This window comes from Seriola lalandi, unplaced genomic scaffold, assembly GCF_002814215.2.
Source record: "Seriola lalandi dorsalis isolate HSWRI2012SDOR001 ecotype SW California unplaced genomic scaffold, Sedor1 jcf7180002054040, whole genome shotgun sequence".
NCBI classification, from domain to species: domain Eukaryota; kingdom Metazoa; phylum Chordata; class Actinopteri; order Carangiformes; family Carangidae; genus Seriola; species Seriola lalandi.
Window position 1 is genome coordinate 271,830 of NW_019524593.1, and position 24,562 is coordinate 296,391.

The 24,562-nt window shown below is 40.0% G+C and overlaps 1 protein-coding gene across 1 annotated transcript; it reads right to left on the minus strand.

The window, feature by feature from the left end:
• Window positions 1–2,747: 2,747 nt before the first annotated feature.
• Window positions 2,748–18,381, minus strand: LOC111652563 (RNA-binding motif, single-stranded-interacting protein 1-like). Its single transcript, XM_023402856.2, has 14 exons — window positions 18,056–18,381; window positions 15,733–15,875; window positions 13,921–13,979; window positions 12,917–13,008; window positions 11,783–11,940; window positions 10,909–10,988; window positions 10,694–10,794; window positions 10,054–10,103; window positions 9,863–9,953; window positions 8,089–8,139; window positions 7,070–7,171; window positions 5,922–5,990; window positions 5,602–5,676; window positions 2,748–4,803 (listed from the first exon to the last, which is right to left on the minus strand). Exons 1-13 carry the CDS (start codon window positions 18,104–18,106, stop codon window positions 5,608–5,610), a joined length of 1,116 nt encoding a protein of 371 aa, XP_023258624.1. The 5' UTR covers window positions 18,107–18,381; the 3' UTR covers window positions 2,748–4,803; window positions 5,602–5,607.
• Between the last annotated feature and the right edge of the window lie 6,181 nt (window positions 18,382–24,562).

Genomic DNA, 24,562 nt, shown 5'->3' on the forward strand with positions numbered 1-24,562 from the left:
CAAATTTGCAGCGATGCATAAACATTTAGTATTAACATTTATCATGTTTATTATAATAAGGCTTGTGCAGCTCTGTGAAGGGAGAACGTGAGCCTGCAGGTCAAAATTTTACTCATAGCATTATTAAACACCAAAACACAATATTTCAATCCATAGTGATTCTTTATCAGGCTAAGTTCAGTTCAGAAGTTGTATATGTAGTAGTGGAGGACATATTCACATCCTTAAAAGTATTAATACAACACTGTAAAAAATAGTTCATCACATGTAAAATTCACCTGATATTTTCTTTTGGTTTAATTTATAACAAAGCATCATATCTTTTAAACTTTTCATATGTTTTGTATGAAATAACCTTAAATTGTATAGTACCTAGTGACTACAGTTGTCAGATGGAGTAAAAAGTACAAAATTTCCCTTTGAAATGTAAGTGGAGTTGAAGTACAAAGTAATCTGACAGGAAAATAAATACAAAAAAAAATAAAATAAAATAAAGTTCCTAAAAAATGTATACAAGTGCCATTCCTGTGGTATTTAGTCAGATAGTGAGATAACAGAAAAACACGGCCCGGGCTTGTTAGCAGGCAGCTGCAGTGCACTACAGTTTGAAGGAATATAATCAGAAACAGTTTTGATGATCTATGAAATATTTATTCAATCAATCTGAAGGCCTTGTCTTGGGCTTTAGGAAAAATGTACCAGGCAATTTGTATTATTTTCTGACATTTTAAACAATCAACTGCTTGATCCAGAAAATGATCTGCAGTTTAATTGTTGATAAGGAGAATAACCATTAGTTGCAGCCCTATACTGTAAATGAAATTGCAGTATCCTGTCTGTTTGACCATCCGGACCATTTGGTTCCTTCTAAAAGAAAGACACCTTTGGAATAATTTGGAAATTACAGAATAGAGAGAAACAAGAAGGAAAAGTCACAGCCTACTGTATATCTCTACAGTCACATGTGTTGCATTGCTGATGTGTATCACACTAAATGAATGATACTGGATACTATAGCAGGCCTCCCCTCTTAATGTCTGTGCCCCGAGTCTGACCTTGGGCTTTCTCTAGGGACCGGTGCCATGTGTCCCTTCAGCTGTGGAGAATTAAGGGAGAGAGAGACAGAGAGCAGAGGAGAGGGAAGAGAGAGAGACTCTACTTGGCATGTATCTAATGTTCAAAGGGCTGATGCCCTCACAATAAGCACTTGATTGACATGTGTGTGTGCATGAGCTACATGGGACATGTATGTATATTCCTGGAGTTGGGGTTGGATGGGGTGGGTGGGTGACAGCGGGTGTGATGGCTAATCTTGCTTTTGATCCCCTTGACTGGTAAGAGATGGGGGCATGGTGCCTTTATGTCTCCGGGATCAGCTGCACTAAGTCTGAGCTTAAGAAGGGAGATCCGGTATAAGAGTGAAACTACAAAGGCTGTGTGCCTGAAATAGAGCAGGAAAGGGCAGGGGCATGAGCACACACATGTAGCACTTGCTGCTCATCCGATCCCTCATAAGTTCCATACATAAGATCAGACGCAGACACACAAGAAGCTTGAACATTAGTTCTGGCAGGTACAGTACGTCGAACAGCTTTGGCTCACAGCGCCCTCTGCTGCCAGACATCAGTACAGCCATATTAATTGGACTGATAATTGGACAGGAGACAATTTTAAAGGTTGTCTGACGGTTTTTCTTGCTTTTATTGTAATCATAGAAGGTTGGAGGCCGTTATTGCCAGATCTCTTAGCCAGGATTTGCTAGTATGGGATGTTTTTTTTGTTATGTGATTGCGCATAACTTAGATGTGGTTACTTTTTTTTGTTTAAAATGTTGAAGGGGAACTTCGCTAGTTTTACAAATGAGGATTTTTTTTTTTTTTTTTACCCATAACGAAGAAAGAAAGCAGCTGTATCATGTGTGATTTGAGTCTGGATGTAACTTTCCAAAGTCTGAGAAAAAGGACGCCTATTATGAACGCTATCTTGGCTTGGACCTAGAAATTTTAATGGAAAGCCTGGATTACAAAGTGGATACCAGGAGCCTTTAAAAGGAGGAGAGGATCTGAAAAATGTTGTGGGTTGTATCGTGGGACTTGCAGGATCCAACACTCCTGTAGCTTGACCGAGACAAGGGATTTAATGTCGGTATATCTCGGCCTCTGCTGCATCAATTTCGTCTCTTCTTTTTGAAATCTGTCTCTCCAAGTCCCCTAAGTGTAAGACTACAAAATATATAATACAAAATAGCTGGAGTAGATTTTTAAGTCTCTGTAAATCTTTAAACTTGCTTGTGATTGCTAGTCATTATTATTTTCTTTCCACAACCAACAACGAATTCATCCAAGTATTGCCTGTGTATGCAAAGACTGATACATCTCATTCCCCCATGCTATAGAGCTCTGGGCACTGTAGTTTATTCTGAGTCAGCCCCACACACACACACAGTCCAGCTGATGCAAATATTCACTAGAGCACCAAATGCGTATTAATCCACAGCTGTGAATACACCCCCAAAAAGTGCAGCTACTCCGGTATGAGTGACATTTGTTAAAAACTAGAGTGGCCAGCTGTTTTGGGAAATTATTTAGTTATTTAAAAGAAAAGAAACTATATGATTTGTGAGAGTTACATTTACAGTGCGAATGATGTGTAATGTTATGTGTAACAGACACAAAATTACACATGTGCAATAGTAAGAAAACACAGACGCAACAAGACTAGTCAGTTAAAAAGACAGGAGTCGTATCTGAGAAAGAGAAGAGCCTTTTATTCAGCACTGATTTTATTCCAATCTTGTCAAAGGAGAGAGCAAGGAGAGGATTGTTTGAGAATCAGCTGAAGGTGACGGGGGGAAGCAATGAGGATAACATGTACAATTTTTTTTTTTTTTTTCATTTTTCAATTTTTTCCAGCAGCAAATGTTCAGAGTGGAAAAATACACTCAGTCTAAGTCTGGTTGCTGTTTGTAGTTTCCTACTCTGAGCATTTACAGTTACAGTACTACTGATCATCGACCATAGAGCTTTGACCATATTGTTTCTTCTTTTTCTTGTTCTTTCTTGTTCACTTGTTTTTATTAGTGTAGAGTTCTTACATTTAAAGAAAAGAAAATCTAGGCAAACTATAAAAACTCACTTATTTTTCACTTTTGGCCCTGAATATAATTTACAGATCTTATTCTTAACAAGCTGACCACTGAAATACATGCTGTCAGCCATGTGATTTCAACTTCCATTAAATTGGAATGAAATACTGCTGCGTTTGAAGTATTTCATACATGATTGTTGCACTTATTTTGCAGGAGGCAGGTTTTGAGTTACTTTTTCCACTTGTCCAAATTATTTGGCATGAACACCATGAAACTGTTGTATAACCAAATTATAAAATCCTAGTGTTACAAACCAGTAGTGTAACCCAGGATAGTTGCTTTTTTTTTTTTGTTGTTTTGTTTTTTTTTTTTAAAGGAAAAAGACAAAAGGTAAGGGAAAGTGGTGAGTCATCACTTTACAAAGGCAGAAGATTGAACCGAATGAATGCCTGAAGCCTGCATTCATTTGGTTCAAACACATTGTAAACCAACTACTTTAAGGAGAGGCTAGTAGTTGTCTCACTTTGAATCTCTAAAATGGAGCATCACAACTGAACAACCCAAACACCAGAACGGAAGCAATGACAAATAAAGATGAGGCAAAGCACAATGTTTCTTTGAAAATTAGGAAGAGAAATGCTAGGAAGAGAAAAGTCCTATTCAGCCAGCTCCTGAGCGTGGCTTTTGTTCTGCTTCATCCACTCTGGTGAAAAAAGGCTTTACCTGCAAACCCCACACCACCAGCAGACTCCAGCAGAACCATGAGGTAGATCACCGGTCAAACTGACCACAAAAGAAAAAACAAAACAAAACAATAACACTCCTAAAAGATGTAATTTCATAAAAGTACGGCTCTTGTTTCATGTCATGTCTTGAAGTTAAAAAAAAAAAAAAAAAAAGAGAAAGAGGAAAATAAGAATTACCTTGCTCTGAGTTTGCCACCGTTCTTTTTTCTCAGTATTGCCGTGGGACTCTCATTGTCTTTATTGCTACCAGACGACTAGATAGCGAAACACTCAATGGAAATCTCCATGATTTCACACATACACACATTTGATAGAAATATGACACCTGATCAAGTTCGATGAAAAATGTTGGAGAATGTTTGATGTGACGTAAGGAAGGCACCTTTTCCAATAATAAATTCATTAATTTCCTAATGAAATGTTCACCTGTGTCAGCTGTCAAGTGCAGTTGAACATAAAATTGATTTCGTAAGATTCTCTGTGGCCACTTTGAAAACTGTTCTGAAACTTTAAACTTCAGTGCAAACAAGGTTTTGCAAGGTTTTTCATATATCACAAATAAAGGAAACTATAAAATCATAGAAACCTTGAAGGGGGGAAATATCTCAATCTCATGCATTTTAATATCCCATCGTAATGGGAAGAGGGGGGAAGCTAAGGTGGAGAGAGAGGGGCGGAGGGTGGGGTGGGGTGGGGTGGTGGGGTCCTCTGGTATTGGTTTGAGAATCCATGAAAAAAGAGAAAAAGAAGAGCATGTTGTTTCTTATCAAAATAAATCTTGTTTTTTTTCTGTGATTAGCCAACTGCTTGAGTCCATTTACACTTGTCCTCATTTTCCACCACAAATGCCGGGGCTGTGCAAAAAAGTTCATGTGTCTGGTCCAATCAGAGAAGGCGGTGAGTGTTTTCACTGTGATGTCATCAGCAACTTCCCACCTGCCCTCTGGCTCACAGAGCGGGTAAAACAGCCTAAAAATAAAGACACAGAGCAGAAGCGCTGGTATAAAAACTATAAACTAATATGAACAGCAACATTGGGATCTGATTATATCTGAGCAACACGGTGTAGTGCTATTTTTAAAGGTTTATTCTGCTTATTTAAAGTTGCCCTGCACTCAGAAACGTGCTTTTCTTATTGTTTCTTCACTTCTCCACGCTCACCTGAAATCTGAGTTTAACGTGTGTGCGCGTATGAGCAGGTTTTTCAGACAGTGCAGCCAGTTTGGAAGCTAAACGTGGCCCAACATGCAGCTTACACGTGTGTGATGTCTGAGGTGGAAACTTGAAGATGAGACTGGACTTTCCCCTGAAGTAGAAGACATCTCGTGTCCAGCAGTTAAATGTTTGAAATGAGAAATATTTAATTCTCCTCATTTTTAAATGAGTTGGTTTTAACAACGTAATTGAAGTTTTTTTGTTGAAAAGTCAGATCAGACACAAATTGCTATAATTCTTTACGTTATACATGTCTCACAACATGTTGGAAAGGGATTTGTTCAAAATTGCTCTTGCATCTGATAAATGACTTTGGTAAATTTGGCTAATATCATAAATCATTTATGAGCAGCCTGGTGAAACCAAAAATCTTGTCATTAATGGCTTATAACGGATCTATAAAGCTTTAGTAATTGTTTGATTAACCATTAATAAAGCAGTTACTTGCAACATATTGGTGTCTTATGAGAAAGTAGTGATAGTGAACTTCCATTATGTGGCAGTAAAGCTGCTTGTATGTCAGACGGCCTACATTCAGAAACTGAAGCGTACCTGTGATTACTTGCTGAGCTGACTGTAAGGAGATGAGTTGTTGGAAGAATCCACTTGTTGCGGCGTGCCATTTTCCTGAAAAGCAAAACAGCAGCTCTCATTCAGAACGTGATAATAACTATCATCACTGCGTTTGCACTGAGATAATTGATAGTTTTAGAGGATGAACACTTCAAAAACAACTCAAGGCCTCATGAATGGAAGAGGACTGGACTGGCATGGGCTGTTGCAATTTTCTAAAACAATTATTGTTTTAAGATACAGACTTAAATGGACACTGGTTAGATGATTTGAATGAGACCAAGATACATAAAACTTACAGGTGGGGCCTGCATGGGAGGATACTGGGGCATGTAAGCTCCCTGGACACCAGGGTTGGCAGCGATATACTGCAAGATAAGAACAAATCAAATTAAAACCAATCTATTGTATGGTATATCTTGTGTTTCTCAACTTTATTTACATAGGACTTTAAACATTACACAGCTAAAGTTCACAAAGGTTACAGCACAATGAGAATAAATCCGTAAGAAAGAAGAAAAATACAAACACAAAGCATCACATGTTTACACCATGCACGTAGAGATAAACTCCTGAAAGATAGAAAGTGCACGGTAGGAGGAAGGTCATTTCATCGTTATTGAGGAAACCCTGTTGCTGTAGCAGTTACTCCTTGATCCTTAGTATTTCTCTGGAGCTTTATTTATCTGTTGTGTCATGCACAACGAATACCCAAGCCACATGGACATCATAGTAAATATAAAAAATCATAAATAAATAAAAAAATTTAAAAACTGCTGCAGCGGTGCAACAAACATAACATTTTACAAAATTTACACTTTGCAAAAACCTTTGTCTTCTGTCCCAAGCTCTACAAATAAAATCTGTCACAAGTTTTTATTTTTTTACAATCATCCTTTCAGAAGAACATGACATTTTACTGAAAACTATAGCCTTTAAATAATCATATAATCGTAAATAAAATCTTCAGTCTCATCATATTCACATAAGTCTTACCTCTTCAGGGAGAGACCACTAAACGTGACGTAACGTACATGAATGAAACTGCACAAAGAGGCTTTTGACTTTTGGTTGAATTCTGCGTCACATCAGGTGTCATGCTGTTTTTCATCAGACAATATGTTTGTAATTTAGGTTTGTTCTAAATATCAACAGACCATATTTCCTTTTAAACAAAGAACGATTTGTGCTGAGCGTCATGAAAAAAAAACGTCATCTGTTTTTAAAAAATAAAAAGTGAATCAATCATACAGAATGACGATCACTAATCCTAATCCGTTTGATTGAAAGATCTCTCTAGTGAGCCACAGTCACAGGTCAACGTACAGCCATTGCACAAACTGAAACCAGCATTTTATACTATTGAGTATTTTCTATTTAATTATTCCAAACATTAAATTTGGTCAATGCTTTCTGAGGATGTAGGCTATCCCAGAATTCCACTCACCGCTCCAGTGTTTCCCAATGACAGCTGACCCATCTGCTGAGTAATCATGGCCGTGGGGTGCAGTGACATGGAGGGATCCACAGAGGGAGACATCACAGCAGCCTGTAACACAAGGCAGCTCGTTTCTTTCTTTTTTTTTTTTTTATCACATCACATGATACAATTCCACAAACTAAATCCACTAATTCTGATAAAACACAGACAACACATGAAGGCTGCAATAACAGTGACAGTGTTGAGTATAAATATGGCATGACTTAGTGTTTGAGAGCTATGTATGTAGGACAGACCAAAAAAGATGAACTGGCAAAAAACAAAAACAAAAAGAAAGAAGATATTTTGTTTGTTGGTTTGAGGTTTGACAAAATGTAAACTAATACATTTGCAGCTCTAAGTCTGTAATAGTACAGTATTCGGAGGTAAACATGAAGTACTCTACGCTCCTGTGTTACGTTAAGGGATGAAAATATGTAAAAGGTATGACACTGCCAGCTCTAGTGTGTTTTCAGATGGCGTATATTCCTTTAAACATGACGCCTTTAGGGAATAGACCATTTCCTAGCAAAAAGTGGGGGAGGGGGCAGATCAGCAGAGACACTTGTTCCGCTGGAAACCATCTGTTGGAAGAGTCAAAGAGTCACAAGACTGTCTCTGCTTCAGGCATTTCCTGCTGGATCCACAGAGAGGAGGGGTGGGGGGGGGTGAATGTCTTTTTCGTTGTTCCATTTCTCTTTCATACACACTCCAACACACATATACGCACTTACAATATATAAATACACAGTGGCTATATTTCCCAGAACACGTCTCAGCTTTGTCCTTCTACATTTGGGGAAGTTTTGGACGTTGTTGGTTTGACTGTGTCAGCAGAACGGGCTGTTTAAAGCAACACTCAGAGTTACTGTGAGCTCAGAGCTTTAGCTGTGGTGGTGCCACACACACCCATTTCCTGTACACAGAATAGGAGGTAGTGTATGAGTGCTTTTAAAAAAAAAAAGCAAATGCTGTCGTTCCCTTACCGGGTGTTGCATGATATATGGTTGATGTGCCACCCAAGAATGACTCTGTACCTAACAGAGGTTGAGACGGAGAGGGAGGGGCAGAACGAGAGAGAGATGAAAAGAGAAAGTTATTTGTGTGCCTTGAAAGAAACTAATATGTTGCCAACTAATTTTAGCCATATTTTCTAAGTAGAAATGCATAGATTTTAACAGTCTAAGTCCAAAATTAGGGCTGCAACAGCATATACCATATCCATTCATATTCATCCAGCCATCCATTCCTCTGTTTTGAAGCCACTATTCCCGCTCTGAGATCCTGGTCAACTATGACAGCCCAAATATATCCACTTCCAATTCAACTTTTTACGACCAGTCTCTATGTTGTCACAGCACTAAGAAGATTTTAAACAACCCCAATAACCTCAGCCATTAAGATGACCTCTGCACTATATCACAGTATATTACAGTTCTGCTTCCTGTTCTGGGAGTATGTCTGTCAGATTAGGAGTTCAGTAAACTTCTACCTCTGACAGCTTGGACAAGGTCCTTCCCACAGAAGGTTATTCTGCAGCCTTTTACGAGCATGAGCCATACTCTGGTTTTGTGCGTATGTAATTGTAGCTGATACGACCTTTTTGGCCTTAAGTCCATCACCTGTGTGCCTCTTCTGGTGTCCACCAGAGGGCTCTTGGGCTGCTAACCTTCAAACACAGGTTCTTCGTAGTCACTTCCACAACCCTCAATGCAAAAGGTAGCCAGGTGCAATGCCCACTGGACAAAGGGCGGGACTAGGGAAGATGCAGGTGTTGTTGACTTTGGCAGCATAAACAGAGGGTTGCCTGGATGGGACTGCGAGGTGCAGTCTGTGTGTATGTACCTGAATTATATCTTATTTGGAGACTTGCAGAGGTCATAATGCCAATGAATAGGTCACCTGGAGCGGTGTACCTGAGAGAAACCGCCTCCTCCATCTGATTGAAAAGGTGAGCCTTTGTCAAAAGTTGTCAAACTCCTTGCACAAGAAAACTCATACAGGACGTGGCTTTAGTACCAGAGCCAGGATGATTATGGACTCTGCAGTTGTTTCATCATAGGTAAGGCCATTTTTTTGGAAAGAGAACACCTGAACTTATTATTTAGAACTTCCCACCATCTCCCCACATGGTCTACCACACCGGCCTGGAAGATCCAAACATGTGGATTTATTTGGGGTCCATCTGGTAGAGGACTCTATGCAAAAAAACTCTATTGTGAGTTGCAACCCTGCTAGACAAGCCCCCACACATTCAACCCTCCTGCGCAAATGAATTTAAAGGGAACGGACGTCGTCAGTGGATGGAAGTGGTTGTGGTGCACGGAAGATAATGAATCAAAATTATTGAGAGAAACATTCAGCAACTATGAGCAAGAACCCAATTCAGAGAAAGTATGACTCAGAGAGGATGACTGCACCTGCAGAAAACTTCCATGAACCACTAAGCTTACTGTTATATTACACAATTTCTAATTGGCCAAGCTCTTCAAACATGCAAACATTCAAATGATCACTGCCATATGCGGCTACCGAAGTGTCAGACGGCCCAGGGCAGCTGTAACACCTATTCTTACATCTATGCCACCTGTACTACCCACACACACACTCAAAAATACAGCGTAACTATAAACACACCATAGCCACAAATGCAACATGGAGGGGAAGCGAGAGACAGTGGAGAGAGAGGGATGATTTAAATTCAGTTCTGCCTGTTGGACACGTTTATGTTCGCCCATAAAAAGGGATCCTCTGCAGTACCTGGTAAGCAGAGACTGGAGACATGTAGGGAGACATCGCCGGCTGCACCGCCATTATCCTGTTGGTCACCGGATACGGAGAAGGATAGTACCTAAGAGACAGATGGTTTTTTCAAAATAACGCAGAAGATTTATGTGGCGAGTAAAAAGCTGAATGATGTCATGAACTTCTATAACCTGAGTGCAACTTACCCATTCTGTATAGCTGCTGAGGAGGGGTCATAGGTGAGAGTCATTGCACCCTAAGGTGAGGAAAAATACGATAATTATTAGACTCTAGAAGAATTTGTATCCAATTACTGTATCAACCCAATATGGAGTAACGATTTGCCAGTTGTAATGTGGCGGAAAATTGGTGGAAATATTCGTTTTTCCATTTCTCATTTTCTTTATAATCAATAACTGATTAATTAAATGAAATGGCTCCACAAAACCCCGCCATATTCTGGTGTACAGATGATCAAGAGCAGGAACGGTTGTTTCATTTTGAAACAATGGCAAGATGGACTATTTACTTAGTATCTATACTGATTTCTCCAGTATTATATAGTGAATATTTTTGCCAGTGATCTATGAATTCTCCTGTAGACAATGAAGGTCTGAAGATTCAATTTTGAAAGTTGGTCAGATGTTTTTATAGAATTGATTAAAAGCACAGCAGTGCCCCAGTTCTGGATTAGTGGTGTCTTGTAAGCCTATGTGTGCGGGCTGGGCATAGTTGTGTGCGTGACACAATAATAAAAACTTCATTCATTCAGTCTCATCACATTAGTAAGTGGCGCAGAGGAGGCAAAAGGCTACAATGCATGTAAGATGAGAAGCGGATACATACTAGTCTGAGATCTCCTGTCTGTCCATTGGGAACAAATCCGCTGTGAGCATGTTTCTTCCTTTGACTGTCTGCAAACTTACACAGCAAGGGCTGAGGGGGGGCTTCGGAAAAAGCACAAAAACCAACATATTAACAGTCACTCAATAATCAATTATCACTGCGTCCACAGTTTTCATGGGAAGGAAATCGTACAGAAAGGGAAAAATGTTTCCTACCCAGAGCACCAGAAGCGATCTTGATAAACTTTCCATTGAAGTGGGAGATGACTGCATTACACTGCTCTGTTGTGTCCATCCTGACAGGGGGGGAGATGAAACAACAGCCATGACTCATTATTAAGTCACACAGAGTCGATCTACAGTAAAAATTTCCCTTAACACAAAGTGGTATTGTTAAGCATGACGCAAATTGGGATAACTTTTGGCCCAATTCACACAAAGCTTGAACACGATTGTCCTCTTCACTTGAATGCCAGTTCACATTCTGTACAGTTTTAACAGACAACCACAGCAGACTCAGACTCTTACACAAAAATTCTTGGCTCTGTGTATATGGAAGAGGAGCTAATAAATGGTATCTCGGCTCATCTTCATTTGGCAACCCTTCAAAACAAAAGCAGGTTTTTGGCAGTTGTATTGCAATTTAAGATTCAGTGAGAAAATTATTTTGAAGATCAAACAGTTTGGGTGGATCGTAAAAGCCTCTACATTTCTTCCATGGGATCAGATTTACTCTGTTTGCTATTAAAACACAAAGCAAGTCCTGTGCAGACAACGGAGCATGACTGATTCTAGTTAATAAGTCTGACTGCAAGTGTGAACGTAGCCCTATACTGCAATAAACCTCAACCTCCAGTCACCTGTGTCATCTGTGTGATAAGAGTAAAGAATTTGTTACAAATATTCCTATATTTAACAAAAATGTACAAGATTTTAGTTTATCAATTATTGTATTTGAAAAGTAGCCAGGGAGTACCATTGCTAAGCCTTAAGTAAAATCACAATGAGTGGTAATTTGTGTATTAGTCGATAATGTATAATCACAGGGTTTGAAATGAACACTCCTTTCTGTCAATCATCTTTGACTAACCTGGCGAAGCCCACGCCTCGGCTGTTGCCACTGTAGTCTCGGAGGATCCGTGTGGAGACGACCTGGCCAAAGGGCTGCAGCATGTTCTCCAACTCTTTCTCATCCACAGAGAGAGGCAAGTTGGAAATATACAGATTTGTTGGATCCTGCTCCTGTTGCTGTTCACATTAGAGAAGATGGAAGCGACAAATGAAAGTGTGTTTTTCTCTGCTAGGAAACTTGTCTGTGTGGATCAGGGTTTCAGACTCAGCTAAGTTATGGTTAAGGGTCAGAGGAAGACATTTTGTTCAGCAAACACTAATAAGCTCTCCTGCACGCACACACACACACACACACACACTTCATCTGTACTGTGCAGCAGCTCAGCGCCTCTTCGGTCTTCCCTAGAAACAGCAGGAAAGCAGCGTAGCCTAGCTACCACAACACACAAACTGTGTTCTGCTGTGTTTGTTCCAAACAGAGCCGCTACATGCAGGTCTCCAGAGAGCAACCCTTCATCAATGAACTGGGAAATGGGCTGGGAAAGGGAAGGGACTGAAAAAAATTTGATGATCCAGACAATTTCCGCTGCCCAATACGAGACAAATCACAGATGTGATGCAGAAATATCCTGTTTGTTGTCTAAAAATATTTTTGAAAAATGAAACGCTGGTGTGCTTTGCTTTAAATGAGTGGCAGAGGATCAACAATGATTCAGAGCAGTAGTGCTGTTGCTATAGTGCTTTGATGCAGAAATGCCTCTATTAGTATGCATGAATGATAATTGTCAATACTAAATGACAAAGTAATAATACTGGTAGAAATCAATATTTTCTATACAGTCATACCTAGCCAAGGCGGTGTGTGAGTGTGTGAGCTGGTAGTCCTGTGTGTAACGTGTCACACTGACTGACAGGTTATTTGGCAGAAAGAGACATGACATCTGGTTTCTACACTGAAAGTAAATGGGGTCACGGGAAGAACAGCTTGTCAGCTGAGGTCATGTGACCAGTTTAATGTCATTCTCCAACACACACCAGACACATGCACACATTAAAGAAGCACAACCCCACAGAGATGTTCGCAAGCAAGACAAATATGCACACACACACACACATACAGAGAAACTTGCGTACGTGCCTGTACCATACTCACCTTGGCCATCTGGGCCTGTATGCCGCTGGTTTTCAGAGCATGTACAGCCTTTAAAGCAGCCGCCGGGCTGTCAAAGTCCACAAAGCCGTAACCTGTAGTTGGTACAACAGTATTTACATTAACGGTCATCAAATAATGAGAGGAACCACCTATTGTACATTTTGTACTATCACTGTTACTGAGGGATGGGTCATATATATTGATAGCTACTTATTCAGTCTTTGATGAGAAGCTCGATACCACTCTCATGTCTGTTCAGTAAATATGTAGCTGGAGCCAGCAGCATGTTAGCTTAGCTTAGCATGAAGACTGGAGACAGGGGGAAACTGCTAACCTAGCTCTGTCCAAAAATAAGCTAATCTGCCTACCAGCTCCTCTAAAGATCTCTAATTAACCGGTTATATCTTGTTTGTTTAATTTGTACAAAACCAAAGTTTATGAGCTAAAAATGTTGAACTATTCCTTTAAGAACCAATCCAGCATCTACATCTAATCAAATTTATGACAAAATGCACATACTTTGCAACACTTTTCACCATTTTCAAAAGCATAACATGGTGTTTCTGATTTTTGAATATATTATCCTGTCATCCAGTCAGTCACTGGTTTCTATTTATTCCCATAAAGTGTAAATCTGAGACTCTAAACCTGCTTGAGTTCATTATAATCTGCCTTTGTCTGTGTCAAATGTAAGTTCTCGTTGCATTGTAATGCAGTTTAGACTTGGCAAACCAATGTTCACTTTCAGTTGTGATGCCATACAACAACACAACAAGCTCGACAAAAATAAAAACAGACACATTCACTGGTCGTGTTCACAGTGATGAAATCAAATAGAGCAAGTATTAGTATTAGTATAGTAGCAGATTGATTTCAAAGCCTACGGAAATGAATGGAAACCCTGGAGGAGAGGATTTCAGTTAAATTGTGAAATATACCCTTTCTACTAATTGTACAGCACTGAACAGTGATGGCTGGTACTGTGAGTTAATGACCTTACTGACCTTTACATTTGTTGGTTGTTTTGTCCAGGATTGCCTTCGCTGACTGAATCTTGCCATACCTGGATACACATCAACATGTAGATTACTGTCAAAGAACTCGTTGGGAGGGAGGCAGGTGATTGTGTTTTATGAAAATGTCTCTTAATCGGCTTAGACTTCTCATTATGTGTTGTTAATCTCAGTCAAATTTCTGTGTATCCCTTTGCAGAATTTGCACAGAGATTACCTCCACTCGTCATGACAATCAAAAATAAAAGACAACACAAGCACAAAAACAAAAACAACAACAATTTATGGAAATAATAAAAACTGGTGAAATTCAATGAGATACCCCGTGACATCAGAGGCACATACTGTACATCACTACTCTCCCTTACATGTTTCCAAAGACTATGAATCCAATTTCGGCATTTTCGGGCTCTGCTGTATATCTGACCTTATGTTAAAGTTGAACCGTGGCACAAGCTGTGAGCTGCTATCTAAGTGCACACACCATGCAGACTGAATGCCTAGCTTACATCACCATTCAGACCTTGTTGCTATGAAAAGCGCTTTCATTTCTGCTTTGTGCTGGCAAACACCATTGGGAACATGAACAAAACACAAGCAAACAGGACACAAACAGCTGCTGCTGCTGCTGGTTACATGGGTGAATGGCTCTCTCCATATGTTTGTGATTCAGAGGGAGAAGAGAGGAGACAAAACTCCACTAATTATGGCATCCACCACACTAACCACTCAGACACAAACCTATAGTATCAAGTATTGAACATGTTCACTGGGCTGCTTTACATGACTCTGTTTTTTTTTCTTTTTAGACAATCATTTTTGCAGACTGCTCCACATACCACAGTTGAACTATGACTTCTCTATGTGTGTGTCTGTTTATAAAGGTATGGTGATCTGAGCATTTTATGTGTCAGTGTACTATGGTTAAACCAGTGCATGTTTTTAAATTCCAAGACTGATGTTTTAGCACTAAAACAGCTGACAGTCACTATTATTTGTCAAATTTCAAATTTAATTTCTTTTTCAATAACCTTTCAAATGCTTTTTATTTTAAAATTTCTAAAATATCTCTTATCAAAGAGGAAGCCTATAAGAAACAACTTCAAAAGTATTGTGAGGCACTTAAACCCCATTCAAACACAGTTTGACACAGAGTAAAGACATTGTTTATGAGTCAGAAGGTCATAAACAAATATTTACATTTTTGGAAATACCCATTTTTGTTTTCTTGCCAAGAGTTTGATGAGAAGATTGATAACGCCCTTATCTGCACAGTAAATATGAAAACACCCACAGCTGGTTAGCTTAGCACAAAGACAGGAAAAAGGGGGAAACAGCTAGCTTGACTTTCCCTAAAGGTAACAAAATAGGGGCCTAACATTACAAGCCCTTTAAATCTTCTGAATTAACATCACAAAAACTTAACTGTAAAAATCCCTTCTTGTGGTTTTACAGGGGTTAGATGTTTTCCCTTTTCCAGCCTTTGTGCTAAGCTAAGCTAACAATTTCCTATCTGTGGGTTCATAAGTGTTATTTCCTAAATGTCAAAAAAATTCTTCAAATTAAGAATTAATTTTCATTAGTATTGCTTAATAGTTACATTAACTTAAATGAGCAACTAAAAACAGCAAGTACTGTACAGTATGTGTCTGTGGTCAGGGAGAAGCCATCATCGCATCAGACAGGAATGACGCTGGTATTTGATATCTTGAGCCTGCCACTAGTATATCAGTGACAAAACACTGGTGTGCACACACATAAGCATAATTGTAGTTTTCATGCAGCGTGTGTGTGTGTACTCACTGGTGACAGAGTTTGACCAGGTCCAGGTCTGTAGTAGCAGGAGGCAGGCCCCGGATGTACAGGTTAGTTTTGCTGAGCTGCTCCAGGCCTGTGCTGCTGCTGTTGCTGCTGCTGCTGGGACTGGACGGAGTCATGGGGTAGGACTGCACACAGGAAACCCACTGTTAGTTACGTGTATGGGAGCTAGATAACCTAATTTAAACCCGGGTCAACAGTGATCACAAGAACAATTCATCAGCGTGAAACGAAAAGTGCAGGAACACACAGAGGACACAATCGGAATTTCTTATTTCATGTGCATGCTACAGTAAAAGTCGTTCTAGTACTCTTCAGATGATAAGCGCTGTTCATCAATGATCCACATAACAGTCAGTCTTCTATGTTGTAACAACATCAGGCTCCACTGATGGGAGTCAATTTACAGGAGTACTGTACCGAACAGTTACTCTGTAGATTCAGATTTTACATGAAAAACATATGATGAGCTGTTAAAATACGATACAGTGCTTTACTACCAATCCGTCCTTTGGTGTATAAAGCATCTGAAATTAGCGGCACATTGACAAATTATGACATTAACTAATTACATCCAAAGATATAAGATGTTACTGATAATACAACGCTCTGAATGGCGTGTTCATGCATTATGAATAGTTTTGTTTATAATAATTCTGTACTTACTTTCACATTAAAGTAACATTTTTAATATGGGACTCTTATTTGTAATAAAATGTGAGTAGTTTTAGGTGCTTTTACTTATGTAAAGGATTTGAATATACATCACCCACCACTGTCAGGGTCTCAGTGGTAGGTAGGTTTGACCTTTAGGCTCCTGGTGATTCTGTCTGCCAATACACCACAAAGGACATTAAAAGATGTTTCATTTTTACGTGGGCGTTTATGAATCACAATGTGATTAAATCTGTGTTCACGTCTTACATCCTGCTGTTATGTTTATCAGAAACCAACTGTTTTCTTCATACTTGGGAGCCAAACCACACCGCACTGCCCTGCAAAGCATTTCCTTCCCCTTACTCATTCATTAAAATAGCTCCCAGCCAACCCAAACCCTCTCCAGATCAGATCAAAGACAAAGCATGGCAGAATCCACCATCTGTCCATAACCAAAGGACAATCCACTCCAAAGTGCCAAAGCCATGCATACAGCTACAGCCATGCCAAAAAGAATCACCGACCTAGTCTTCCACAGTCGTGTGATTGTTAAATGTTCACAGTAGCTATTTTTCTTTTACAGATGAGGCATTGATCGCTGTGGCAGCAACATCTGTTCGGCCTGTTATGTGTTCAAGTAGAGGCCTTACATTTTTGTTGGTATGCAGTTACCACGCTAACTTTCTCTGAGACCACCAAGGGTTCACATCAGGCCTCTGAGAGAGGGTGCGCCTACTCTATTAGAGGGCAACTATGGTGGTTTATTTCACAGAAGCATCATCAGGCCTTACAGCAGACTAAACCTGTGCTACACCTACACTGGAAACTCATTCACTGCTCCCCTGCAGGGACCTAGATGTGGTTGGTTACAGATTCCTGCCCTCAAAATATTGCACAGTATTGTCTGATGAATAAATATTACTGTTGAATCTGAAAGGTGGGTATTTGAGGTGTTACAGGCGGCAGGCCAAAAACTGAACCCGCAATCCACTTCATCTTTAAAAGGGATTATATTTCCATCATCAGAGGTTACATGGTGCCTGCCTTCTATTCTCATCTCCCATCTAAATCAGAAGGTGTGATGGGAAAAGCAAAGGGGCACGGCCTTCAATTACCTTTTTGTTCACCTGAGAGGTCAAAATGAAGGATGCAAGCGGCTCTCTTCAGTCCAGCACACTGACATATATTACACTGAGCTATATCGCTCTCTCTCTCTCTGAATTCACCCGGAATGCATTAACCTATAAAACAGACTACAGTAACCGTCATGCATATTGACCAGAGTGGGCGAGTGGCTGGGCAAACAAGGTTATATGGACATATTAATTAAAGTCTCGGTTGTAGAGCTATAGATCGGGTCAGCAGCTGGTTTTACCTCCCCTTGTAGCCTATCAGAGGATCAGCTTCCCGTTTGTCAAGTCGGCTGATAGCAGTGGGTCTATTTTTTTATAGAACTGAATCCATTTGGCAGTAAAAGGATTTGATATAAATGCATATTTTCCATATGGAAGGCAGAGAGGGCTCTCCAATGTCATTTGTGGCTGCTATTATTCAGGCTATTTAGTCAAACGCTGCCTCAAGTGTGAGCAAAAATAAAAGTAGGCAGAGATTAAAAAATAAATAAATAAAAATGTGTGTGTTTCTGGCCTACCTGCTTACGATTGGCTGTCTTCAGCGGGTTGCCTGTGTTTGCAAAGATCATCCTGGAGGTTACGGATAAATTTTATTCCCCCCCCCAAAAAAAAAAATCGCAACGAGGAGCCACTAGAGACGGAATCCAAAGCCGTATGAGGAACCTATAAAATAGCCAGTCGCTCTAACACATCCGCATACTGAAAGGGCAGATTAATAGTAATAAAGCCTCGGTCCTGCATAGGTATTGTGACACATCTATAGTCAGAAGCGATGGACCAACCCTCCGGTCCGGTTCATTGATCTACGACGTCCTGCAGCAGACCGCTCGGCAGTCCCACCTACTACAGACCAAACCATCTCCGCCTCTGCAGGGTGTTTGACATCAAATAAACTGCGTGGCCGCCTCATAAAAACTCGCACTAGCGGTTTCTTTTTTGTAACAAAGGCGGATTGAGGCGTCTGGTGTTTGTGGCTCAGTTTATAATCGGATACTTGTGCTTTTGGGTTTGATTTGTTGGCGCTCAATCAGTTGGCCTGAACACTCGCCGCCTTTCATGTTGTCGTCGTCCGCACATACCAAACATTCTTCACCCCCACCTCCTCCAACCACACACACACACACACACACACACACACGCACACACATACACACACATGCACACACTCTCTTCCTCTTCCTACCCTTCCCCCCATTCAACACACTACATGTCAGAGAATCAGGATGCAATGAAATATAAGCAGGGACTGGCCTGGGCTGGAGGTCACAGTCTCCCTGTAAACCCAACAATGGGCGAGAGTGGATTAACAAACAAAACAGGGGGCAAATATATTTTGTATAGTAATATACTTAATATTATATCAGACATTAAAACTCCTTTACTACAATCTACTGTTTTCTGAAAGGCATCTCTGTCCTATAGGCTCCATATAGTACTGTATGTATATCCTGTGAGATAATGGTTTCATTTTGAAGTAGAAACAAAATATTGACTCTTTTGTGAATTTATAAATCAAGAGAACCGTCAATATTTTCACTAATGAGGGCATTCACAAAATTGATTGCCTTTTACACAATTTGTAAAAGTGTAAACGGGGCATTTTCATATTTGTCACACAAATAACTCACACCACTGAGTGATGAAAAAAAAGGAACTGCACTTTTCTAGTTTCTCTTCAAAGGCTCTGCTGCTTTTGTAGAATTTATTTTGAGATGTAGCGGTTTGTTATTTATGTTATTTTTAATTATTTGGCTGCTTTCTACATTTTTGGTCTTCTGCGTTTGACCTCTAAGACCTTTAGGGTTCATCAGACGCAGGCTTGAATAACGCTTATGGTTATTGCACCCAGCGTGAGGAACAGCCTCCCTCATTACACCAGGCCCACCCCCTCAATAGAATCAATCAGAAGTTGTTTCATCCCAGTTCTATTCTTTATCCACTGGCTGCGTTTTATCTGTCTGCGTGCAAGTTTGTGTTTTTAGGTGTTTTAAGCTGTAATTCTTATTATATGTTCAGCTGTAGCTACAATGTTGAGTGTTGATATGTTTAAATGTGAAAATATAACAAAAAATCAATTCATCAGGGATACTGGTGCCAACATTAATCTAACCATGTTTTTTTGTTTTGTTTTTTTTGAGGGGTGGGGGGGTCATTAATGAAATGTGCATCTGTGTTATGTGAATTAAAAGCTTTTCCTAAATAAAAAAATGTTTAAAAGAAACGTTTTCTGATTTAAATTAAGAAATATCTGATAAAAGAATAAGTAAACAGGTCTAAGAATCTGACCAAAAACTTGATACTAGAATCCAATACTCGACAGTTTCCGCTTGGTACTCAGAATGTATTTAGGTTAATGCCCAATCCTATGAAGGACCCTCTGCTGGCTTGATGTACATGGATTTGAGACAGCAGGGTTAGGGTCAGATCTTAAGATTTACATAAAATTTTTTAAATGGTTGATTAAATAAATTAGAGGTGTGTGGTGATATATTTATCTGCAGAGACCCTGCCCTATTTTGCTGTGCTCAGGACATTTCTGAGCAATAATAGCTTGCAGCCCAGGTAGCAAAATTATTCTGGTGAATACTTGGGCCACATTGTGTTTCTCCTTCTGAATCTGGCCCATATTCTGCATTATTGTCAGCTGCTACTTCCACATCTGGTCCAATTCTGGCGCACACACAGAAAACTTTACTGGCTCTGTCAGTCAACACTGGAGGATAACGCCCAGAATCAGCCCAGATGCAGAACTATATGGGCCAGTCTTGGCCCGAGGTTGTGAGGGTGGGACTCTAAAAACAGCCAACAAGGGCACGTTCAGTCTGGAAACAGTGTGCAAAAAATAATGGTGTGCAATGGACTTTTGGGTACATTTCTGACGTGTATATAAGATTAAAAAGGCAGTGTGCAGGGCCTACCTTTAAACATCGATCATTAAGTATTGTATGTTATACCACTTAACAACCTCACACTACTACAAAATACAGCTGCAAGGCAAAACTTTTTGTATTGATTTTTTAAAGCTGATTTACTGGGGGATTTTAGAATGTCCAATTCACCTCAATCATAGTGTGGGAGGAAACCAAAGGAGGAAACCCATGCTGACAATCAGCTGGGCAAGAGTCCAGCTGGTCCATCCGCAGTGCTAACCACTGGCCCAGATAGCAAAATGAATTTTCTCGTCTAAGATGTTCCTGGGTCCTTGGTCCGAGTCTGGCCCATATACTTCCACATCTGGGCAGATTCCGGCTGTTATCCTCTGGTGTTGGCTGACAGCCGGAATATTTTCTCTGTTTGCACCAGAATTGGCCCAGATGTGGAGGCTGCATCTGACAATCATGCAGAATATGGCCCAGATTCAGGCCCTGGAACCGTATACTGGGCCAGAAGAAACACAAGAATGTGGCCCAAGTATGAGCCGGATTTATTCAGCTATCTCAGGGGCCATCGTGTTGACCTGCGGCATACAGCTGTTAATGGTGAAAGCTACTCAGCTGCTGAAATGCACGAGTCTAAGTTGGTTGTGGGCTTCAGCTCTTCCTTCAGCTGGGTAGTTTCTCTTTGGAGGGCCTGACTGACCTCTTCCTTGGTCACAAGCTTGAGTTTGGTTGAGGTCAGTTCCCACAGTTCTGCCTTGAGGCCCTCCAATTCCTGATGGAGGGCATCCTACTCACTCCTCAGCCCAGGATCAGCACTTGATCCAGGGGCAGTTGCTGTTAATGGGTATCTTTTTGTTGCTGCATCTTCTCACTCAGTTTCATCTGGATCTCGGTGATAAGATAACCTCCCTGTTTTGACAGAGACTTGAGCTGATTAGTCTCTGTCTCCAGCCTGGTAGAGAGTTCACTGACCTTCTCTTCCTGACAGGTAATATGTTGCTCTGCTTTCTGGAGGCGAGCCTTCAATACCTTGACCTGGGTGCCTGGAGCCTCGATTGCTATGTCATGGTCCTCCAGCTTCACGGCCCACTTTTTGGACCTAAAGGCTGATAGAATCCATCTAAAGGCCATAGTTGATACTATCAGTGGTCTTTTGTCGTGTCTGTTCAAAGATTTCTATCTCTCAGATTGGTGTGTCACCTGTTGAAAGGTCTGAAATGATGATCAGAGTTCCAAAGTTCCACAGTTCTGGTTCCTTCTTTCTACGGTGACCATGGTAACTCGCTGTTACCATGGTATCCATGATGGAGAAATCTCTGTCTTTCTGTCTGTCGATATTCTCAACAATGGCTCATCCAAAAAAACTTCACAGTTGACGCTGCACAAGTTTGAAGTCAAAATGGATGAGCGGTTGTCAAGAAAATCGAAAAACAGACAGACAGACAGAGAGAGACACACAGACTGACAGATATTCCTCCAGTTAGATAATTCATTATAAAACATGCCATGGTAATGACATGGACCCGTGATCTCAGTATTTCTAAAATCCTGGCTATGTCCATGAGTCTATCGATTTTCTGTGAAGATATGAGTCTTTTTTAATTTATTTATTGGGCAAATAAACTTTACTTGGCATGATAAGTTACAATATAGCGACACAACAATATTTTACATTTAATAATACTTAATCATACTATACATTAACCAGTCAAACCTCACTGAGCCATAATTGTACTGTGCAGCCTTGTTCAAACATATAGATCTTTATTTTAAATTCTAATTGAGATTGTGAAATCTCCAAAGATACCAAAAATGTTGCCTGAATTTAGTGGGAAATGGATATAAATTGACCATTTGAAGAAAACTTAATAAAGTTAAACAAAATTCAGAGTGGCGTAATACAGTCCTTTGGTTTAAATATCTAAAAAGGAATGTGGACAGTCCACTCATTAGGATGCTTTTTGTAGTATTTTGGGGTCATTTGTACCCAGCTAGAATCAAACCATGGACTTCGCATCACAGGATATGGTATCTGTCTTAACCACTATAAACAGCTTTAAGGTTTATTCAAACAGCTGAAGTGGACAGATTGATAGAGATGCAACACAGAAACTTTAGACCACACAGGTATGTAGTGTATTAAGCCCCAAAGGTGTTGGGCTTAATTGTCTGGGCCCACGCTGCCTTTCACCGTTATCTAATTACACTCATTTTATATTCACATACAAACACTTAAGGGTTCAAAGCAGTGCTTGCCACTAGCAGCCATCCTGCTGCAGGTCCTGCTGGAGATTTATAGAGCAAAGCTAAATCCAAATCCCATCAGGGTGCAGAGAAGCTCTTAAAGCATCAAATTTCTCCCCCTTATTTCCTCTGCTGGTAGGATTAAGGTTTCATGCTGGTGTCGTGTTACAAGCTACTTCTGATGTTCGTGGAAAGTCATTCCTATCTGAATAATCAGCTGCAATAGTATTTGTACAGATGATTTCCTGTGCTTGCTGTTACCCAGTTTGGTAGTTATTGATTGATAAACCCATCACAACAAATGTATTATAAACTGCCCTTTAGGTGACTTCAATTTCATACAAGGTTTAAATGAAAATAACCTACATTTCACATATCAAAGCTGTGTAAATTGCATCTATTTGCATTGTGCTTTTGACATGCTCCAATAAGTCAGTTGATCAATACACTTTGGCTCATTTATCCATTGTTTGTCTGGTTAATTTATCAGAGCTTTAGAAATGGCTTCTCTCTATTTAGACCAACAAAGTGAATGGTTTGCGAATCGAACTACTGGGAAGCTGTCAACCCATCGCAAGCAGCGCTGAATTCAGTGAGATAATTTCGTCAGCATAATGATTCAGCAACAGTTAACTGTCCAGTTTGAAAGAAAAATAATGACTGTCTGCTTCCTGTACTGTCTTAACTCTGATCAAGTTATTGCTTACATAAGATCCTTTAATGGTGGATGTATAGCTGCTGAAGTGTCACTATAGGAGACTGCATTCACACCATAATAGCAATAACCCGGCAGAAATGAGATAAACACTGAAGGCACTGAATTTAGAGACAACATTATATTTATTCCGTACTAATTTACATTAATTCAATGGCCATGGAAATCAGTATCGCCCATCATGAGGAAGCACATCCTGGTTATGACTGCAGAGTGTTGAGGTAGCAGGAGGTCCTGTGGGTGTGGAGAGGGAGGGACTGAGGAATGTGGATGATTATCTGTGCCTTCCACATCCACCGAAGAATTAGGGAATTTGAAATTCCTGTTGAAGACCTCAGCATGCTGGCTGACCTGTCTGGCAGTAACACTGCTGGTTGGAGGGAAGAGTTGTTCTGCAGGATTGGCAACTCTCTGGCTAGAATACATGAAACCAAAGAGAGCATTTCCACAACCCCAGTGATGGTGTGGTTTGACTCAGAGTTTGCAGTTCCTTGGGGAATAATGAAATGCTTGTGTTGAATGCTGAAATATGAGAAACCACCTGAACATCTCAGCAGTTTTCATTCTTTTTGGAATTAAAAAAAAAAAGCTGCATATTATATTAGTGTTGTTGATTACACTGGTACTGTAAGTGCTAGAAGGCAAGTTTTACATTCAGTTCTATTTATATATGTACAGCTATTTATCTTAAAATATTGACCTAAACGTCCCAGTTAGATTTAATGTTAGTCTTACCACCAGTCTCCTTAAAATACATATTGATCTACTTCGGTAATATCAAAATGAAAGCATGTCATATGTGGTAGCTATATACTATATAAAATGATGCATAATAGGGATAAAGATTATAGCATGTTTGACCATTGATAGATTATAATATCATAATGATATTAAATTCAGTATTTGTAATATTTACTATAAATAGTTCTATTTAAATTTACCAGTTATATAGATGTGACAGCCACATATTAAGGCTGGATTACCAACCAGGAAAAGCAGGCAACTGCGCAGGGACCCCAGACACCTTCAGGACCCCCAAAAGACTCTATTTGGGATTTACATAAATAAATTCATCACAAATGTTTGATAAAGAATTTTTCCAGAACTGTTTAGCAACAACAGCTGTAACTGGTACTCCACCCTCTATCTTGCGACCCTGTGACTCTGTGTCCAGATTTATTTTACAG

Bases quoted from the DNA above. Each gene is read 5' to 3' on its own strand.
- LOC111652563 (XM_023402856.2), bottom strand. From the start codon at position 18,106: ATGATCTTTGCAAACACAGGCAACCCGCTGAAGACAGCCAATCGTAAG. The intron at 11,941-12,916 runs GTGAGTATGGTA...TAATGTGAACAG, and splicing joins TACAGGCCCAGATGGCCAAG to CAACAGGAGCAGGATCCAAC. The intron at 10,989-11,782 runs GTTAGTCAAAGA...CCCCCCTGTCAG, and splicing joins CGAGGCGTGGGCTTCGCCAG to GATGGACACAACAGAGCAGT.